At 39.1% G+C, this 21,704-nt stretch overlaps 1 protein-coding gene across 7 annotated transcripts in view; it reads left to right on the top strand.

Moving 5' to 3' along the window:
* Nucleotides 1-21,704, top strand: part of GRIK1 (glutamate ionotropic receptor kainate type subunit 1) — a 445,118-nt gene that overhangs the window by 271,126 nt on the left and 152,288 nt on the right. For all 7 annotated transcript variants that reach the window (XM_070455128.1, XM_070455129.1, XM_070455130.1 and 4 more), the window contains exons 2-4: nucleotides 2,939-3,106; nucleotides 7,170-7,427; nucleotides 19,674-19,855. In XM_070455128.1, coding sequence (XP_070311229.1) covers nucleotides 2,939-3,106; nucleotides 7,170-7,427; nucleotides 19,674-19,855 — 608 coding nt within the window. The remainder of the gene's footprint in view (nucleotides 1-2,938; nucleotides 3,107-7,169; nucleotides 7,428-19,673; nucleotides 19,856-21,704) is intronic.

Here is a 21,704-nt window from a genome sequence, read left to right as displayed (position 1 = left end):
ACCCTTCATACCACCTAAGCACATAACAAAATCACTTAATATTCTCTTAAACGCAGGTATAGCCAGCTTTATGTAAAACACAACTCTATACCAATACACAGTTTTGAGGTGAAGGGGGAGTTCTACAAGTGCCAAGTCTTTTCTTTATCCTCATTATCCATGTGTGAAATGAAAGTCACTCAGTCCTGTCCGACTGTTTGTAACCCCATGGACTCTATGGTCCATGGGATTCTCCAGGACAGAATACTGGAGTGGGTAGCCTTTCCATTCTCCAGGGGATCTTCCCAACCAGGGATCAAACCCATGTCTCCCGCATTGCAGGCGGATTCTTTACCAGCTGAGTCACCAGGGAAACTCTATCCATGTATAATAATTCTCATTTCTGAGGCATGATTAAGTGTTCAGGTTACTTTCACTGCATTATACCATTCCCTTTACAGAAGCAATCGTCTACTGTGTGAGCTTATCACATCATTAACTTCATTTAGAGATGACGTACATCATGAAGTATATATATTTATATTTAAAGACAAGGCTTTCTGATTATGAATAATTTGGGCAAAATGTGTCATATCTCTGTTCATGTTTTCATTTATGAACACAAATATACTACCTCTTACCTGTATTGTTATAAGTTTTAAATGAAATATTCATAGTGAAAGAGCTATTTTGTAGAAACTTTCTTCCTGGTACTTAAAAATCTTTCTCAAAGAAAAAATAGGTAGACCAAGGTTCAGACTTCAGAACTTCTGATTCCAATACATGTATTTGTTCTTTCCTACCAGTCTGTCTCGAGCAGATTAAAGGTCCTCTCGACTTAGCCAATGGTTAACTTTTCTCAGCCAGGTGGTCCCCAACCTTTAGGATCTGATGCCTGATAACTTGAGGTGGAGCTTATGTAACAATATGTAGAAATAAAGTGCTCAGTAAGTGTAATACATTTGAATCATCCCCAAATCATCCCCCACTTTCACCCTTGGTCTGTGGAAAAGTTATCTTCCATGAAACATGTCCCTGGTGCCGAGAAGTTTGGGGACTGCTGAACTATTATTGCAGGTTAAACATCTTAAGATACTTTGGTCTCTATGACGACATTGATTCAGTCCATCTTCCTGAGGGTCTCACCATGTTCTTGGGGAGATAGACAAGTAAACAAATAATTGCTATTAACTACTGTGGAAATTCCAGCATCAAAGAGTTTCTGACCTTAAGAAGGGGCTCTTCCTGTTGTGGGTCATCTGGACTGTGGCAGGAAGCCCTGTATGTCCATCTTCTGGTGAACAAGCGTCTACTGTGTGAGCTTATCACATCATTTTCAAGCATCTACTGACAGTAATGAGAGAATCTGAAAGTCTCTCCAGCCTAGGACCTGTTTACCATTGTCTGACAAAAAAAAAAGCAAAGTAAAAGAGCAGGGTTTTTCCTAAGGTTAATTTCAGAATAAATATCTAATATGACTCTATAGGAAAATATTAACAAAGCCAAGTCCTATTCATCTCTGGTTCCGCAGAGAAGAGAGAAATAATCTCCATACACATCTCACATCATCAGTCTAAAAAACCCAGAGGCATCTCCTAAGGAGCCAAAATACTTGAATCAAATATCTTAGCTTTCAAAAATGGGCACTAGTTGATTATTCAACATAGAAAGTCAGTTTAGAAAGAATTTGCCTCTTCATTAAATAATTTTAACTTAAAAATTACAGATGAGTATTCGTTTACTGTTCTTTCAAACTAGAGTCAATTCATTTTCTGAAATGAGAATCTGCCAATGGAAGCTCTTTTTCTTAGAAAGAATAAACATAAGTTGTACCTGTGCCAGTGATGTTCGTTATTTTCACGCTCAGATTTTTGTTTTGTTTTTTCTGTGTGTTTCAAGTAGAGGGAAAACTTGAAGCATTTGCAAACCAGTCTCAATGGTGAGAGGAAACAAATAGCAGTCTACTAGTTACAAGTGTTCAGCCTTCTATGGGCACCAATTAATGTTTTTCCAAATAAATTGAGGACTATTGAATAATCAAGGAACAAGTTAAGTGGCCAACAGTTAAGAGCCTCTACTGTATGTTCTGTGACTGTTGAGAATCCAAGGATAGCCTTTAAAGAACATTTAGAATGTATATTTAATAATACTTAAATTGCCTTTATGAACATCAAAATCAGAGCTGAATTCTCTGATGACTCTTTAAGCACTGATATTTTGTACTGTTGCTTGTGATGAGGTCCTCATGTTTAAGACAGCAAAGACTTAGTGCATGTGTTTGTTGAGTGGAGGAACACTCAACACTCTCCAGAGACAGAACGTACGTTTGCTCTGCAACAGGATCAGTTTCTCAAAGCAACACAAAAACAGTTTTATTATTTCTAAATTATGCCCACGCCCTTTGGAAAGTACTAGGATATGACTGCAGAATTCTGAGCCACAAGGAAGAGGTATATTCATTCTGAAATAAATCTAAGTGCACGTATGACTCATTTTGACCCTACTCAACTCTGCATGATCCTTCTGGAGTTGAGAATGTCTATTTTTTTTTTTAAATAGAATGAGATTCATTCTAAAGAAAGATGGTCCTACCAAGATACAGCTGAGATTGTGCTTAGGTCAACCACAGAGTGATTTATGTCCACACTGTGGAAAATCATCCTCCATCAAATTAGCAATCATACTTGATATGATACTAAATATTTGGAATCCATTCACCATCTGGTAGGTATTGCACAGTCCAGTATTGGATTTGAAATCTTAAGCACACATATATGAAGTTTTATCTGCATCTGATATGCTGATAAATGTAACTTTTAGCTGGGGTTGGGATCTATTTTGATTATTCTTACTTTGATTCATTTGGATCTTTTGCTTGTACCACTTATATTCTTCTCTTTAAAGAATGCACATGGATAATATAACTAATGCTTTTCATGCATCTCTTTTGCTTCTGCAGGAGGGATTTTTGAAACTGTGGAAAATGAACCCGTTAACGTTGAAGAATTAGCGTTCAAGTTTGCAGTCACCAGCATTAACAGAAATCGAACCCTGATGCCTAACACCACATTAACCTACGATATCCAGAAAATTAACCTTTTTGATAGTTTCGAAGCCTCACGGAGAGGTAACTATTTTCACACTTTTAAAAGCTTCTTTGGGTGATGTTTCTGCTTCACAAGCACCTTCTCTTTGCTACCTGCCCTTTTGCAAAGTGGACATCTCTGTGCAAAGGAGTTGCAGGTGATCTCGGCCCAGCACCATCTGAACCCTCCTAATGGATGTTGCCTAGTTCTGTTTTCTGGGCCTTTCTGATTAGCTTACCCTTCAGTGCCCTCCACTGTATGATTAACTGGTTCAGCTGTGAATGGAAAATGTCAAGCTTGATCTGTTTTTCCTTCCTGAGGCTGAGATACCACCATGAAATTGTACAGTGCAGTCAAATAAAACTTTGCAGAAGGTCATACCTACTGAGCATGTGGAAATGCCCACAACACACAGAATTCACAATCTGAATTCTAAGAGGCTGTAAGCCACTGGGTTTACCTAGCGTCCTCTCAAATATTAGCTTATTCCCTTTCCACAAGATCAGAGAAATGTGAAGATTATAAATATTGAGTCATTATGTTTTACACCTGAAACTAATATAATATTTTATGTCAATTATACCTCAATTTTTAAAAAAGGAAAAAATAGAAAAAAAATAATGGAACTGTGTAATAAATAAATAAAGCAGGGAAATTTATGGGATCAAAGAAAATCTTTTTTGTCTGAACAGAAGACAGTTTCCTAGAAAATAATCTAATTTGCATGTAGGATGCAAGGTTTGTCTCATGGAAAGAGTCTTTGATGTGGGACATATTTACAAATCCTCCAAACACTTCCAAGATGACCATTTCAAGCCACATTTGACATACTTGAAGATAGACTCTTAACTAGAGAGTTGTTGGGTTTCCCTACAGGTGTTCGTCTGGGAATATCAACCCAGAATATGAAGGGCTCTTTCTCTTTTAGAGGAAAGCTTTGCCCATCAAAAACACACAAGTGGGGACTTCCCTGGTGGTACAGTGGTGAAGACTTTGCCTTCCAATGCAGGGGGTTCTGGTTTTATCCTTAGTTGGGGAACTTAGATTTCACAAGCCTCACAGTCAAAAAGACAAAACACAAAACAGAAGCAATACTGTAACAAATTCAATAAAGACTAAAAAGGGTCCACATTAAAAAAAAAAAAAACTTACAAACACACACAATTAACTGGAATACAATGAATGCCATGTTCACACTAATTTCCAAGTAACTAAACACTGGTTGTTTCCACTTAGAGTTAACCTCATTAGGATAGGACTGTAGGATGTGTTCACTTAACACGCTCTTCTGCCAAATTCTTGTGTCCTTTCCAAAAAAAAAAACAGTGAAATTTGCTTTCCTGGGAGTACAGATGAAGATCAAATAGTATAGTGGTTTTGTTTAAAAATCTATAGCATCATATTAGTGTAAGAATATTTCCCTTTTTAAAGATCAATAAAGTTGCAGATACTATATAGGTCAGAGTTGTCTGTGAACAAATAATAAAACTTTATGTTTATACAGAACTTTAAAGTGTGTAAGGCATCTTCACATAAATTATCTCTATGAGTTAGATCTCTCTCTGTCCCTTCCTCTCTGTATTTCCCTCTCTCTGTCTCTTTGTCTCCTCTCTCTGTCTCTCTCAGACACACACACTCACATACACACTCATGCAAAACACTGTTGAATAAATATCCCCAGAAAGCCAACCACATTCAACAATAATACTTCAACCCACATAAAATCCAAAGCATTTTTGTGACCCGAAGTACCTGCCATATTTATAAATTAAACACCCCCAAAGCTTCTTAAAACTGGTAATTTTCTGGCAAACAGAATTCAAAAGGATTGATTTTCTGTCAAGTAATATTAGAATCCCTGAGCTAAATATTAGCAGAAATCTCAATCCACTGCCGATGCTAGACAAAACAAGAATTCATATACTCTCATGCCTTCACTTTTTCTTGCTAACCAGGGAAAGCAATCAAGAAAATTAGCATCTGAGGACAGTTTTCACCTATAGTATTAGAAAATTATGCCTTTATATCTCATGTGATAATTCAGTAATGAAGAGCACAGTGTCACAAAATACCTTGTGAATGATTGCGTACACTTGCTGTCTCACAGATATGTGAAATATGGTTCTCAAAATTTTATGTATTAATTTTTCTCTCTAAATCAAGTCAGATAAGCTTGACAAGGCCATATATTATTTTTTGCTTATCTTTTACTTGTGAAATGGCATTCTGATAAAAATCAACACAATTTCATTTATATATGTTGCTATTATTTAATTCATATATTTAACTATTGTTTCTCAGCAGTTCCAAATTCCTTTAAATGAGCATTAATATATACAGTTAAAATGTTTTTACACTTATGTGTGATGCCAGCATATATCTATGACAGGGATTTCCTGGTAGTTCCCACGGTAAAGTATCTGCCTGCAGTGCAGGCGGGCCAGGTTCCATCCCTGGGTCAGGAAGATCCCTGGAGAAGGGAATGGCAACCCACTCCAGTATTCTTGCCTGGAGAATCCCATGGACAGAGGAGCCTGATGGGTTACAGTCCATGGGTTCTCAGAGAGTCAGGCACAACTGAATGACTAACACTTTTATTTTATGAGGTTATAGAAGTTAATCTGTCCTAACCTCTCTGGAAGGGAATTTGGTTTATATATATCAAGAAAGTTAAAAATATCAATAGCATTTAATTATAGCTGAAAATCTACTCTAAGAGAGTAATGTAAAAGTTAGAGAAAAATAAAAGAACTATGATAAATGCTTATAATATTACTTATAATAACCAAAAATTAGGAGCAACTTATTTCAGTACCATATGTCCAGTCACTCAGTTGGCCATGTCTGACTCTTTGCAACCCCATGGACTATGGCCCACCAGGCTTCTCTGTCCATGGAACTTTCCAGTCAAGAATACAGGAGTGGGTAGCCATTCGCTTCTCCAGGGAATCTTCCCAACCCAGGAATCCAGACTGGTTAAATAAGTAATGACACTCGGCATCATGGACTAGGCTATTCTACACCACTAAAAATATTACTTTTGCAAAATTTATAATGACTTGAGGGTAAGAGTGTGTTTTTATTGTTAAATTTAGTGTTGAATACAGAGAGCAATATATCAAACTGTATCTGTATCATGTTCAATTTTTAGGTAAATTGGAATACCAAAATACTAGGTTGGCCAAAAAGTTCATTTGGATTTTCCTACAAGCTCCTACAGAAAAACCCAAACAAACTTTTTAGCCAACTCAGTGTGAATTGATATTATTCAAAGTTTATGGAATTTCAGGGCCATTTTTACTTTCTCGTAATTTTCAATATTCCAAATTATCTCAAAGAGTGTATATAATCTTATAATGCAAAAATTAATGTTAAAATTAATTTTTATGTACATATCTACTTTATTTTGTTCAACTACATGTTGGCTAATGTTGATGTAGATATAGGCCCGCCCTTGAGCTGGGTATCTGGTCATGACATTAGTGGGTTGGACCACATATCTTCTAAGACCCTTTTAAGCTATACTATTCTTTTATTCTGTAATTAATTAATTATCAGTATCACTAAGCACTCTTTAGCAATTTCTCAATAGCCTGGACCTCTTTTCTGAATTTTGGGAAGGACTGGAACTAAAGTATTCTGCAGCCACCCAGAAAGGCTTCTGATTCAATGACCACATTAGTTATCTTCACTGCCAAACTGTCACATGACAGAATTGAATTCATATGACATTCACTTGGCAAATGGCTTATAGTCACTCTGAGTGCTTCTGGGTGGCATCACACCAGGCAGGAGATTTAAACTCCATCTGATTAAAAGTAATGAAGTGAGACCAACAACTCATTTTCGTTTGCAAGGCATTGGCCCTGAGATGTGTTGCTAATCATTTCAACATTTGCATCTCTAGTATTTAATATCTCAGGGATGTTGGAAGTTGGATTAAGCATGTTTCCTCAACATACATATGGAGAGTGGAGGAAAGTTTCCAATAGTGAAAATAAGGAGGAACCATGAAAGGGGAGATGAAATTCACAGAACTCTCTCTTTCTTTCTCTCTCCCTCCCCTCTTCCCCTCTCCACTCCCTCCTTGTCTATGGACGTCAGCATGTGACCAGCTGGCTCTTGGTGTGGCTGCTCTCTTTGGTCCTTCCCATAGCTCCTCCGTCAGTGCTGTGCAGTCTATCTGCAACGCTCTCGAGGTTCCGCACATACAGACTCGCTGGAAACACCCCTCCGTCGACAACAGAGACCTGTTTTACATCAACCTCTACCCCGACTACGCGGCTATCAGCAGGGCGGTCTTGGATCTGGTCCTCTATTACAACTGGAAGACGGTGACCGTGGTGTATGAAGATAGCACAGGTATGGGTGGGACTCACACAAGCCCTCACCTGGCTGTGCGTGGTTGGCATAAAGGGAACCAGAGTATTCTCTAGGCATCGACTCATCAGGCAGAGTGCATGAAGATGGTCTTTTATATGAAGCTAATTGAGTATTCTAGTTTGGAAGCACCATGTGTAGGGAGCTCCTATTCCTTTTGGTGAGTTGATCCTTTCTGATGACCCTTTCATCATCAAACTTTAAAAAAAAAAGAAATATCACCTTATTGATATATGTTGTGATCCAATCTGAATAGTAAAAGTGCAATTTAATGAATCCAGCTCCATTACAAATATGACTACAACTCCACTGTTAATTAAAACAGAGAAAGTTTGGAAACTACCATTTCGAAGTATGATTCCAATTCAATAAGTAGCTATGTAAATGTCTTGAAAAGTTTCTAAGGTAGGTAAAGCAACTGTACTCCAATAAAAATTAATAAAAAATAAAGTACATCAACAGAAGAATCCAGTTAGAGGTTGTACCGATAGATCTGATCATTTTGTGGGGGAAGGACTAGGAACCCCAGTAATGAGCCCTTAATGAAACTTGCTTTGTTCCACCTGCTGACTTTAAGGTGAAGGACAGACACATGCTGAGCGCCTCACTAGACATTTCTCTGACCTTACCCAATTGGAAGTTTCTTTTATTGGTACCTTCCCCCCTTGCCTTCTGTCTACATTTTGAGGTTTGTTGGAGTTAAAGACCCCTTTTGTGTGGTTTAAATTCTGCCAGTAACTCTTCCCACATAGGAAAGTCCAAGTACTTCTAATTTAAAGCTCTTCACCATCTAACCATTTTCATCTTCACTAACCCAAGTACTAACTGAGCTACATCCCCAGTTCTCTCACATCATTTCTTAAACACCCCGAAGTCCATCCCAAATCTTTCTTTCTGAGGTTGGCCCCTCACTTTGGAAGGTCCTCCACATAACCTCCAAGGTGGTAAGTTCCCCCACTCTCCATGATCACACTCAACTCCCCTTTCTTTCTAAAGCTTTCTGAGACACTGGGAGTTAACAGCACATTATAAATATAAGCATTATATTACATGCTCCCATGATCTATTTAAATGTTTATGAGACTAGGAGTTCCAAAAACTTGGAATTTTATCTTATTTATTTTTAAAATCTGCTATCTAGCGCAGTCCTGGCATATAAGGAAGTGCTTAGTAATTGTGTGTGGAAAGAATAATACTATTTTCTTTCTGAACTTTTTTTTCAAGAATTGAAATTATCTCCTTTCCTTAATCTATACATTTGGTAGTAAGGCTAATAAAATTATCAGCAAAAATTAACCAAACCAAACATTTCCAAACTTTTTAATAGTACCTCGCTTTTCTACTCTTTCTCACCAGATACTAGCATTTATGGATACTATTCCTCAGAAGAAAAACAAGGAGCCTCCTCTATTTGGCGCTAAACTCTGTTCCCATTTTCAACTGTCAGATAAAAGTGACTTTTGTGGTTGGAAATATGCATTTATGTATTTTCTTATACCTCATCTCATTTTAGAAAGAAGTGAACTAGGTGACTGTATATATAATTTATAAATACCAAATTCGAAACAGTCCTACTAGGAAGGATAAGTCACAGGCAGTGGCATTGGCTTCTTAGAGGGTCACCTGCTTGCTGTGAAGGAAGAAAATATATTATCAAATGAACTCCATACATATACTTAAAAAGCCTCATGATTTATATACTGTATATAGGTATCGTAAGGCCTTTCATGTTGTCTACCTTTGAACATAGAGAATTCCATGAATTAATAAAAAAAATGCTATTTCCCATTATGTAGTACACTTTTTGCATAATTCTCTCTCATTATTTCTACCATTTCCAGTGAAACAAAACCATCTAAAAGGAAAACAAATCAATGAATAATATTAAGGCATCTGGATTTAATTTAAGAAAGTTTAACTAAAGGTGTGGGCATAACTTGCAGACTGCAAATTATATTGAGAAAAATTATAATTTGCAAAAGGATGATATAAAAGTTGATATCCTAACCACCCTTCAGATTTCAAAACTGACAGCCATTTTGCATAGAGGGAATTTGAACTATCATTTCTCTTACCTTTAAAAAGAAACTGAAATCTCTTCATTCCTATTGAGTTCACCTGAGCACAGTTGCTCATTAAATGCTTATTAAAATTGAAAAATCCAAAATGAGTTTGTATTTGCCCATTAAGTTAGAGATGATTCATGGTAAAATGATTTTGCTCACAAAGACATTAAAAATGTAAATGAATAATCAATTGAGCCATTAAATTGGAACCCAGAGAGTAAACAGGTCAACTGAGATCAATAAGAGCAGACATCTTTTGACTCTGAGTGGGTTTAATACTGCTTGACTCAGGGATTTGGTTGCAGTAATTATCAAGCCATAAAAAGGAGAAAACTTACTAAACCTGAAGGAAAAGTAAGGACTTAGGTGTGCTCAGCACCCGCCTTTACACCAGAATTAAGAACCCATTAAACAGAGCTCTTCATTGGGATTGGTTTAGGAGTTTGTTAAATAGCCTGAAGCCAGCACAGATGTCTTTGGGACTAAATGGTCCATGACTCCCATTGAAGTCAACGGGAACACTGTGTGTGTCTCTGAGGACAAAGTCCAAATCACTGTCTGCTAGTAGGCAGAATTCTGTCCTCTAGAAGAGCAAGTGTAGAAAGACCCCAGAGAACAGTTACAGGGAGTGAAGTTTTGCCTCGCTTCCTCTCTCCCTCTCTGTTGCTGGGATGTTCTTCCCATCAGTCACCTACTTCTCTCTGACTTCCACACTTACCCTAGGCAATGGGGGAAACTGCTGCTCATGGGTCATCCCCTCTGTTTCATTAGACTCCTGGTGGAAGCCTGGCTTCCATCCCTCCACATGCATCAAAAAGAGCTGAGAATCTGAGCACCAAATGCAGTGTGGAGAATATTCAGCAGTTTCTGCTTTCTCAAGGCCAATGTTAGTGAAATGTAACCGCTGTCAGTTCTGTAGAACAAGGTCCTGCAAACTTTTTTCTCAAAGGGGCTAGATATTAATACCCTGTAGTTCAGGTTTTATGAGCCCTAGTGCCTTGGTCACAACTATTCTGCTGACGTAGCAAGAAAACAGTCACAGACAGTATGGAAATGGACAAGTATAGTGTGTTCCAATAAACCTTTTGGAATCCCTAATAGCTCAGTTGGTAAAGAATCTGCCTGCAATGCAGGAGACTCCGGTTTGATACCTGGGTCAGGAAGATCCACTGGAGAAGGGATGGGCTACCCACTGCAGTATTCTTGGGCTTCCCTTGTGGCTCAGCTGGTAAAGAATCCGCCTGCAATGCAGGAGACCTGGGTTCAATCCCTGGGTTGGGAAAATCCCCTGGAGAAGGGAAAGGCTACCCACTCCAGTATTCTGGCCTGGAGAATTCCATACACTGTGAAGTCCATGGGTCCCAAAGAGTTAGACACAACTGAGCAACTTGCACTGCACTAATAAACCTTTATTTACAGCAAATAAGGAAGCCAGTGTGGTTGGATTGCAGTGAGAGGGAAGATGTGACTGTCACACTTGTGGGCCTTAAAGATCATGGGGGGCTTTGTAGATTATTGGAACAAGCTTTGGTTCCTCATGAAATGGGCAGCCATAGCAGTTTTCAGGAGAGGAGTGACATGATCAAATTTATATCATAAAAAGATCATGCTGGCCTTTGTATTAATAAAATGACATAGAGAGGCAAGCATAAAATCAGTGGCTCCTACAGAAATCAAGGCAAGAGATGAAAGTGATAGCAATAGAGGAGAGAGGAATGGTCAGATACTAGAAGTATTTGATGTTGAGCTAGCATAATGCTCTGAGGGAGTATAGGCTGGATGAAAGAAATTGAGAACTCAAAGATAACTAAGCTTTTCGGCCTGAGCCAAAGGATGGAGTTCTCCTTTTCCTGAGATGTGAAAAGGTATACATGGACATAGTTTGGAGAAATAAGGATATCAGGGCTTCAGTCATGAATATGTTCTTTGATTTTGCAATGTCTAGTAGACCTCCTCATGTAGTTGACAAGTAGGCAGTTAATATACGAGTCTGGAGTTCAGGAATGCAGTGCACACCGGGATACAAACTCAAGCGTCCTCAGGATATTGATGAAACTAGATGAGGCCATCAGGTAAGTCAGTTCCATCCAGATATGTTCATAAAACATAATACTTAAGATTTTTCTTTTAATCCATGGTTGCCTTAAGTCATTTTTTTCAACACATCAGAGCATGAAATTTATAAAATTCAGCCTACAATAAAGAAGTACTATCTGTCACCTACTTAAAACATAGTCTCAAAGTTTTACAATGAGGATTCATTTGAAATAATCTAACATGTATAAAAATGTCAGTGATTGAAAGAAACACTAAATCCAGATAGAAAACCCAAGAAAAATGACGACCACAAAAATTACAATAACTAAAGTCTCGAAGTGCTGACTGATTGCCATGCACTATTCTAATTATTGAATGTAATTAACTCATTTAATATGCTCAACCACCCTGTAAGTAAGTGCAATAGCCACTCTTTGGCTATATATAAACAGTGACTTGGGTTTATTATGCCTATGATATTTTCCTTCATTTCCCCAAAGAAAATAGAAATATACTGTATAGAAGCAAGGACCTTGACAAAGGTCTAAAATTTGGACTTGAAGAAAATTAAACATTTTGACATAGGTGGTCAAGCCAAAAAATGAACAGTCAGTACCAAGTAAAGGAATAAGTGAATTTTTCACCTTAGCAATCATAATTTACATCTCTGTGTTGTTATGATCACCTGTGCTAGCCAAAACACTCTGCTACATACCCTCCTACAATCCTACCTGAAGTAGTTGGAGAATGGAAAATCCTGGGCACTCAGTACCAACAAAATAATATATTACAGTTCTTTTCCTTCTACCCTTATTCTTTCTACCCTTTCTGTTTACCCACTCTAATCCTCTAACCAGAACCCATTCAAATTTTCAGATTTCTGCTCAGGAAACCAATCCTTAGATATTTTATGATGACATTATTTTTAGCTACCATTGATATTAACCAGAATTCAGGACCAAAACATACTGGTGGAGCTAACCTGCACATAGTCAAGTTAATCTTGAATATTTTGACTAGATTCTTCTATGGGGCTCTTTTCCATTAAGAGACACAAATTTTCTTTTGGGCAGTCTTTAGCCTTTTTTGATGCCCTTTTGAAAAACTGTATGTGTGAACATCTGCATTTAAAAGTGCTGTATTTCCCCAAGTAATTCCCTCACTTAACCATCTCCGTTTCTCAGTCTGGTTTTTTCCTCCCCTCTGGAGAGTATATAGATCCCCTTAAGAATCCTATTAGATTTGGATATATTAATATACCAACATGTTTGTGAAATGCCATTTTGCATGTTGCCAAGTTCACATGAAGATGAAATTAATATTTAAAATGTGTGATCTTATCTTTGGGTCCCATCACATTCAATTTTTATGATATCAAATCCACTGATGTAGTACATATAAATGAACAGGGAATTGGATTAAGACTCCAGAAAACCTAGGTACTTTTCTTTTGAACTGCTGCTCATTAAATATAACTGGAGCTGTCCAAAAATGGATTGAGCTGCAAAAAGTGAGGTAGAGAATTTCTCAAACTAATAGGTGTTCGGCAGCAGCTGTGTAGAGGGGATTCATGCATCAAGGAGGGGTTTGACCTTTAAGTCTCTTCCAATGCCTGGCATCTGTGACTCATTTTCAGGGCCAATTCAAACAATTAACCTCACTCTACCTCACTTTCCTTACTGCAAAATAGCACTGACACCTAACCACCACAGAGGTATCTTCTGAGGTTTACTGAGCTATTTATAAGACATGTAGGATACTTCACAGGAAGGGGCAATGCAAATAGCAAAGTTTATTATTATTTAAGGAGAAGACGGGAATTTTTAAACTTCTCCTGGAAATAGCTGGTTCTTTTTTTCTCCTCCATATGCTCCACCTGTTCCCAGAGTCGATGTGCATGCAAATCAGCATTTTTCTGTGTCATGTCTTAGTGCACAGAGCAGATAGATGGCCCAAGAAAGTGTTTAGAATTGGCCACTTGGACGCTTTTGAAACTTATCTCTACGTGCAGAGCCCAGCTCAAACTCATAGGGAATAAACAAGCTCCTTGCTCTCAAGCAAACACTTTTCAAACTACAGGTGCAGTTTACCATCATTGCATTGCTGGAGGTGGGAGTGGAGGAAGGAGGCTCATGTTTTGTCTTTTTATTGAGAATGATTTGAACTTAGAGAAAAATGGCAGGAAATATACAGTGAACTCCTATACCTCCTACATCCAAGTTTAGCAGCTGTCATCATTTGCCCTGCGCTTCCCTGGTGGTTCAGATGGTAAGGAGTCTGCCTGCATTGCGGGAGACCAGGGTTTGATCCCTGGGTTGGGAAGATCCCCTGGAGAAGGAAATGGCAACCCGCTCCAGTACTCTTGCCTGGAAAATTCCATGGATGGAGGAGCCTGGCAGGCTACAGTCCGTGGGATCGCAAAGAGTCGGACGCGACTGAGCAATTTCACTTCACCTCATCATTTGCTCACATTTGATTTAATACTCTATGAGTCTCTCAGTGCAAAAGCAACAACAATAACAAGTAGTAGTGTTGTTGAATTATTTGAAAGTAAGTGGCAAATAGCATGACTATTTTACTTCTAAATAAACTAGTATATATTTCCTAAGACCAAGGATTTTCCATTTTTATAACCACACTACAATGACTGAACACAGGAAACTTAACATTGATACAATTTTTATACATCTATATCAGTATTAATATCAATACAGATATATGACATGCCAGTTTCCCTAATTATCCCAATTGCATTTCTAAAAAATTCAGGATCCCTCATTGCATTTATTTGTCACGTCCTTTTAGTCTCCTTTGGTCTAAAGCAATTTGACTTTTCCTTGTCTTTCATGACTTTAACATTTTGGAAGAGTTCACACCAATTTTACCTTAGAATGTCCTCTAGTTGGGTTTGTTTAGTGGCCTCCATTTCTGCATTGTTAAGGTTTTTAAAGTGTCCCTGGGGTTCCTAGGTGGCTCAGTGGTAAAGAATCCTCCTGGAGTGCAGGAGACACCAATTCAATCCCTGGGTTAGGCAGATCCCCTGGATAAGGACATGGCAACCCACTCCAGTATTCTTGCCTGGAAAATCCCATGGACAGAGGAGCACGCCAGGCTACAGTTCATGGGGTCCCAAAATAGTCAGACATGACAGAATGACTAAACAATGACAAACTACTGCAGTGGGCTAGAAAACCCATGACCAGTGCCAGGCTTGCATGCACCCTTACCATTCTCTCCAACTGGACTCCGATCCTGGAAGCACTGGGCTGACTTGGGCAGGGCTGTCATCCACACAGAGGAGGACCATTAGCAAAATTAGGAAGTGAAGTCAAGTCAAGTCACGTTCAACTCTCTCCGACCCCATGGACTATACAATCCATGGAATTCTCCCAGCCCGAATACTGGAGTTGGTAGCTGTTCCCTTCTCCAGGAGATCTCACCGACCAAGGAATCAAACCGGGGTTTCCTACATTGCAGGTGGCTTCTTTACCAACTGCGCTATCAGGGAAGCCCAGCAAAATTAGGAGTAGTGTCCAAATCACTGGAGAAGGCAATGGCAGCCCACTCCAGTCCTCTTGCCTGGAAAACCCTGTGGATGGAGGAGCCTGGTGGGCTGCAGTCCATGGGGTCGCTAAGAGTCAGACACGACTGAGCGACTTCATTTTCACTTTTCAGTTTCCTGCATTGGAGAAGGAAATGGCAACCCATTCCAGTGTTCTTGCCTGGAGAATCCCAGGGATGGGGGAGCCTGGTGGGCTGCCGTCTATGGGGTCGCACAGAGTCGGATACAACTGATGAGACTTAGCAGCAGCAGCAGCAATCCAAATCGATTATCTTTCCCTGAAGTAATGACTAGTTTAAAAACAAGTTTTAACTTTACAATGAAATGTAAACGATTAATGGATTGCTGCAAAATGCAAACAAAAGGGAAGGCTTTCTCTAAATTTTTGTCTCCTGTGAACTAAAAAAGCCTTTTGAATTGTAAATTCTGCTGTTTGTTAATGAGGGCAGAAAGATTGTTTTTTTCTTTTTTGAAAGCAAACAATTGCTTTGGAAGAGAAATGTAAACCTCCCCTTCCTTGCTCTTTATTCTTTCTACATCTTGGGTCTGTAATCTTTAAATCTGCTGATCCTCTCTTTCCTGAGGCAAATTCACCTGTATATGGACAAAATGAGTAAATTAGGGTTTAGTAGTGAGTTTCTCCAAAAGATAAATTTAGCCCAATTAAAAGCTAGTCTTTTTTTTTTCCCATTTATTTTTATTAGTTGGAGGCTAATTACTTTACAACATTGCAGTGGTTTTTGTCATACATTGAAATGAATTAGCCATGGATTTACATGTATTCCCCATCCCGGTCCCCCCTCCCACCTCCCTCTCCACCCCATCCCTCTGGGTCTTCCCAGTGCACCAGGCCTGAAAAGCTAGTCTTTTGTACTGAGTTCTCCTTTCTCTTCTATTGGTATTAAAAACTTTATTTTATGAAGCAATTGTGAAAGCTAACAGCTACTTTTTTGGAGGAGGAGGGAACCTGTTTAATAATGGATGCATTTGACAAATAAACACTGAAGGTTTTATGCTGGTCTAAAGTTCTTTCTCTCTATTTATTTACACAGATATTTATTCATATAGTTAGTTAGTCATTCAGTCAGTTAAATATTTGATCTTAAATTTCATAGTCAGGAGGGGTGAAAAGAGCCCTGGATTGAGCAGTCAGAGCTGGACCTGGCTTTATGCCCTGAATCTGTCACCCAGTAGCCTTACTCAACATTAAAAAAAAACTGAAATCATGCCATCGGGTCCCATCACTTCATGGCAAATAGAAGGGGAAAAAGTGGAAGCAGGGACAGATTTTCTCTTCTTAAGCTCCAGAATCACTGCAGGTGGTGACTGCAGCCATGAAATTAGAGGACAATTGCTTCTTGGAAGGAAGGCTATGACAAACCTAGATGGTGCATTAAAAAGTAAAGACATTACTTTGCCAACAAAGTCCTTATGGTCAAAGCTATGATTTTTTCAGTAGTCATGTACAGATGTGAGAGTTAGACCATAGAGAAGACTGAGTGCCTAAGAATTGATGCTTTTGAATTGTGGTGCTAGAGAGGATTCTTGTGAGTCCCTTGGACAGCAGGGAGACCAAACCAGCCAATCCTAAAGGAAATCAACCCTGAATACTCATTGCAAGGACTGATGCTGAAGCTGAAGCTTTAGTACTTTGGCCACCGGATGCAAACAGCCAGCTCATTAGAAAAGAGCCTGATGCTGGGAAAGATTGAAGGCAAATGGAGAAGAGGGCAGCGGAGGATGAGATGGTTAGATTGCATCACTGACTCAGTGAATATGAACTTTAGCAAACTTAGGGAGATAGTGGAGGACGGGGAAGCCTGGCATACTGCAGTCCATGAGGCTGCAAAGAGTTGGACATGACTTAGTGACTGAATAACTAGCCTTAAAACAATGTTGAGCAAGCTGGTCCAGCCCCAATTAGCCTTGGGTCATAGTTTATGAAATTACATAATAAGAGATGTCCATGTACATCACAAGAGTTGATGGAATGAAATCCTTCTATGGGCTGTGAAGACCTTAAAGCAAGATGTGTTCTTGTGTTTCCAACTCTTAGTGTGGTACTTGGCATACAGCCAGGAAATGTTTTCCCATAAACATGAATGAATGAAGGAAGAGAAAGGATTCGACTTTAAAGGCTCTTAATGTGTCTAAGTCATCATGATAGGAAGATGCACTTCAAGACCGACATTCCATTTAGCAAAGAACAAAAGAGCAGCTCATGGCAGCATATGAAATGAAATTCTTAAAATTTTTGCTCATTTTATTTAAAGGCCCATGTTGATCTCCCTTGTGGTCATGCTCAAATTAAAAAAAAAAAAATCTGATTGTAAAGCAAGAGGACAATAGGGGAAAAAAAATTATGGGAGAGACTCACAAGCAGTCTAGAGTAAAGAAGAAAGGAGGGTGGGTACCTCTTTCAACTTTTTCCCCATCCCATCAAATAATCCAAAGTTATACCTGTTCCCTCAAGCATCAACAAATTTGTATTCACAATGCATGATGGTGACAGGGAAAGACTGAGAGCTGGACCCACAGGCAATTTGAATCCATGGCTCCTCCTATCTTTGTAACCATGAGTAAGTTACTTCGTTGCTCTGAGCCTTGGCTTTTGTACTTAAAATAATGAGGATGATCACACTTTCTTCCTAGGGTTAGCATGAAGATGAACAGATATACCAGTCAGCGTGCTCCGTTTTCTTCTACTAGCTACCCACCAGGTGCTCAGGACAAGTGATTCTGGAAGCAAGAGGCCGAGTAACCCATCCGTGCCTGTGTGTGCTGGCGCGCAGTCGTGTTCGCTCTTTGCAAGCCCACAGATCGTATAGCCCGTGGATATAGCCCGTGGCTCCTTTGTCCATGGGATTCTTCAGGCAAGAATACTGGACTGGTTTGCCACTTTCCCCTCCAAGGTATCTTCCCAACCCGGGGATCGAACTGGCATCTCCTGGGTCTCCTGCATTGCAGGCAGATTCTTTACCTACTGAACCATTGAGCCACTGAGGAAGTAGGTGAGGTAATAGGGAGCCTTTAACCACATCAGTACCTGGGAGCCTTCAATCACACTGATTTGAAAAGAAGCAAGTTCCCAGGAAGTTAAAAAATTAAGAAGGATAATGAGCACTAAATTTTGATATGATTCTACAACTCCTTCTTTCCTTGCCCTGGTTCATTTGACCCTGAAGAGTAACTTTTTCTCAAATTTACTATACTTCAGAACCACACCTACCCAAGGTATGAGAGAACTCATAACATCTTAGACACAAAAATGCAGCTTCTGGGGGAAAGGGTAAAAGTGAGAATGTTAGTCGCCCAGTCGTGTCCGACTCTTTGTGACCCCATGGAGTGTAGCCCACCAGGCTCCTCTGTCCATGGGATTTCCCAGGCAAGAATATTGGAATAGGTTGCCACTTCCTTCTCCAGGGAATCTTCCCAACCCAGGGAAAGAACCTGGGTCTCCTGCATTGCAGGCAGATTCTTACAAATAACTAAATAAAAAATAAATAAATAAAAGAAGTGCCCCATGTCCAGAGGTAGCTGGCGTGTATATGCTGTATCTTGCGTGGTGCGTACCATGATTTCTATCTGAATAGTGACAAAACTTAACATTTCCTATTGATTACTTGAAGCTGACACATCCTGAAGGCACAGACTGTGTAATAAAAAAAAAAAAAATTCAATTTTCCAGTGGGAGTTCTTGAGTAAGAGCCAACATCATGCAGTGTAACAAATACCAGTTAACATTAGGGGAAATAAGACTAAGGCTTTATATAGCTGTTGGTCTTGCCTTAGTAAAACACTTCTGTTTAAAACAATGGTGCAGTTCACTGGATTCATTTTTGTGGTGAATTAAACATACTTCCTCAAGTTAGTTTAGTTAGCTGTATACACTCCTATAACTACCAATAGTAGATTTTTAAAGAATATGCTTCTTCCCTTATTATCATGATTTTTTAAATATTCAGTGGTCTTTTCTTTTAATCAAGAAAATATTTTCCCATTCAATGTTCAATTAATTAGAAAGAAAAAGTAAGTCATTTATAAATATGGCAGGAACTGAAGGATGATATAGAACAGCCCAAGCAATTAACTGCAAACAGTATGTTATATATAAATATTTGATGAAAGGTTTGCAGAGGTTTATAGTCCCAAGAAATTCTAGTATTTTACTGTTTGTTTGTTTGTTTGTTTTTAAGTAAGCCGGTATATCCATTACCTCAAGCACCTTTGAAAACATCAAGCAAATTTTGTTTACAAAAGTTTTACAGTTATCGACTTGATTTGCTAAAGATTTGTGTTAAAAGCTGGAGAGGACAATTGCATTCTAAAAAAAATTCAAAATCCTCTTGGAAAAATTGTGTTTCTAGCCACACATACCCACAAAAGGAAAATATAGCATGACCACCATAGAAAGAGGAATGATAAATGAGCAGTCAATAATGCAACCTTTAGGTAGGCAGCCTCTTGATACATTGGGGGAATGATATGAGTTTGACTCTAAATGGCAATAAACAAATACTCTGGACAGAACAGTCTGTTGCCTGATTGAATGTCATTTTCTAGGTCTCATTCGCCTGCAAGAGCTCATCAAAGCTCCCTCCAGATATAATATTAAAATCAAAATCCGCCAGCTGCCCTCTGGGAATAAAGATGCTAAGCCGTTACTCAAGGAAATGAAGAAAGGCAAGGAGTTCTACGTGATATTTGATTGCTCACATGAAACAGCCGCTGAGATCCTTAAGCAGGTAAGAGGGGGAGGGAGGAAGAGAAAAGGAGGGGAATGTGTTCATTTCTCTTTCTCAAAAATGCCATCCGGTATCACTGAGTGCGGTAAGCTAAAACTCCAGCAGTTCAGTCAGGCTGAAGATCACAGTGTTCAGAACCCTTTTAAAGAGCCATTGGCCTCAGGCTCCTTTGAAACCAGCTGTCGGTATGTAATTACAGATGTGTGGTCCTGTGTCCTTCTTGAGAGATTGATAGATCCTGCCAGCAGACAATGAGATGAGTATCATTTCAAGGTGATTAAGCATTCTTTTTGTTTTTAATGTCTCAGAAACATGCCAAATTTTATTTATACAATGCCTGACTTGCCCTCATGGCAAGACCTCTTCTGTCAAACATGCAAGATTTCAAGTGCAGCGTAAAAGGGAAACAGGGACAAGTCACAGAAAAGATGCTTCTCTCTCCTCATTTGTTCCAGACAATGAGCTGCCGTGCATTGATCTCCATAGATAATGTGGGTGGAAACACTTGATAAATTGTGAAACCTTATATAAATGAAAGATGTTAGTAATGTTAAGAGTGATAACAACAGAGTAATACTTTCCGGGCATTTCAGGATGTATAACATTGGTCTTATGCCCAAGAAAGAAAGTTCAGAACTAAAAAAAAAAGATTAAACCTAGACTAGTGGCTCTCAAATCAGAGTGATTTCACCCTTCAGGGATTTCTATTGACGTCTGGAGACATTTCTGGTCATCGTATTGGGGACAGTGGCACTCCACTGACAGCTAGTAATTAGACTCCAAGGATGCTGCTAAACACCCTATAAGGCACAAAACCCCCACCCCTCCCCCATCCTCAACAAAGGACTATTTAGCCTAAAATGCCTTGAGAAACTCTAGCATAGACAATGGGAAAAGCAAGTTAGGTGTTTAAAATAGAAGCATTCCACATATGTTTGTTAATATAGATATTTTGCTTTTCTCTTTATGTCTTACTTCACTCTGTAAGACAGTCTCTAAGTCTACAAATGACCCAACTTTGTTCCTTTTTATGGTTGAGTAATGTTCAATTGTATATATGTACCACGTCTTCTTTATCTATTCAATTTAAGATTGAATATAGCTCTGGCTATTGTAAATAGTGCTACAGTGAACATCGGGATGCATGCGGGAGGGGATATATATATATACATATAGCTGACTCATGTTGTACAACGCAAACCGACACAACATTATAAAGCAACTCTGCCTCAACAAATGCTAATAAAATAATAATAATAAAATAGAAGCATTAATAAGAGTCAGGGAATTGAACTGGAGGAAAGTAGGCAAAAATAGCCAGGTTAGAGTTGCGTGACCTAATCGGTGACTATGTGTTTTTCAAGCGGTCACTCTCACCGAAGGCAATGTTTTATCTAAAATGGCACAAGGTGTTATTGCACTGTCCAGGCTTCCCACGTGGCTCAGATGGTAAAGAATCTGCCTGCAGTTCAGGAGACCTGGGTTCCATCCCTGGATAGGGAAGATCCCCTGGAGAAGGAAATAGCTACCCACTCCAGTAACCTTGCCTGGAGAATTCCATGGACAGAGGAGCCTGACAGGCTACAGTCCATGGAGTCAGACAATCAGACATGACTGAGTAACTGACTCTTATTTACTTACTTACTAGTTTAAAAGGTATTGGGTGAGCTGTGTGGTTGACTGGTAATGCGCACTGATTTCACAAGTAGACCAACCCCTCCATGCAGATGCAGAGCTTTTGGTTTCTGAGTAACTTGGAAGAGATCTCTTGACACAGTCATCCTGCTTGACTCTCCAGTCTTATATCTAATACCTGAAGGGCATTTCTTGGAAGCCACTGAGTCACAGG

The sequence above is a fragment of the Odocoileus virginianus genome, chromosome 25, assembly GCF_023699985.2.
Source record: "Odocoileus virginianus isolate 20LAN1187 ecotype Illinois chromosome 25, Ovbor_1.2, whole genome shotgun sequence".
NCBI classification, from domain to species: Eukaryota; Metazoa; Chordata; class Mammalia; order Artiodactyla; family Cervidae; genus Odocoileus; species Odocoileus virginianus.
This window is presented reverse-complemented; position numbering and strand designations above follow the sequence as displayed.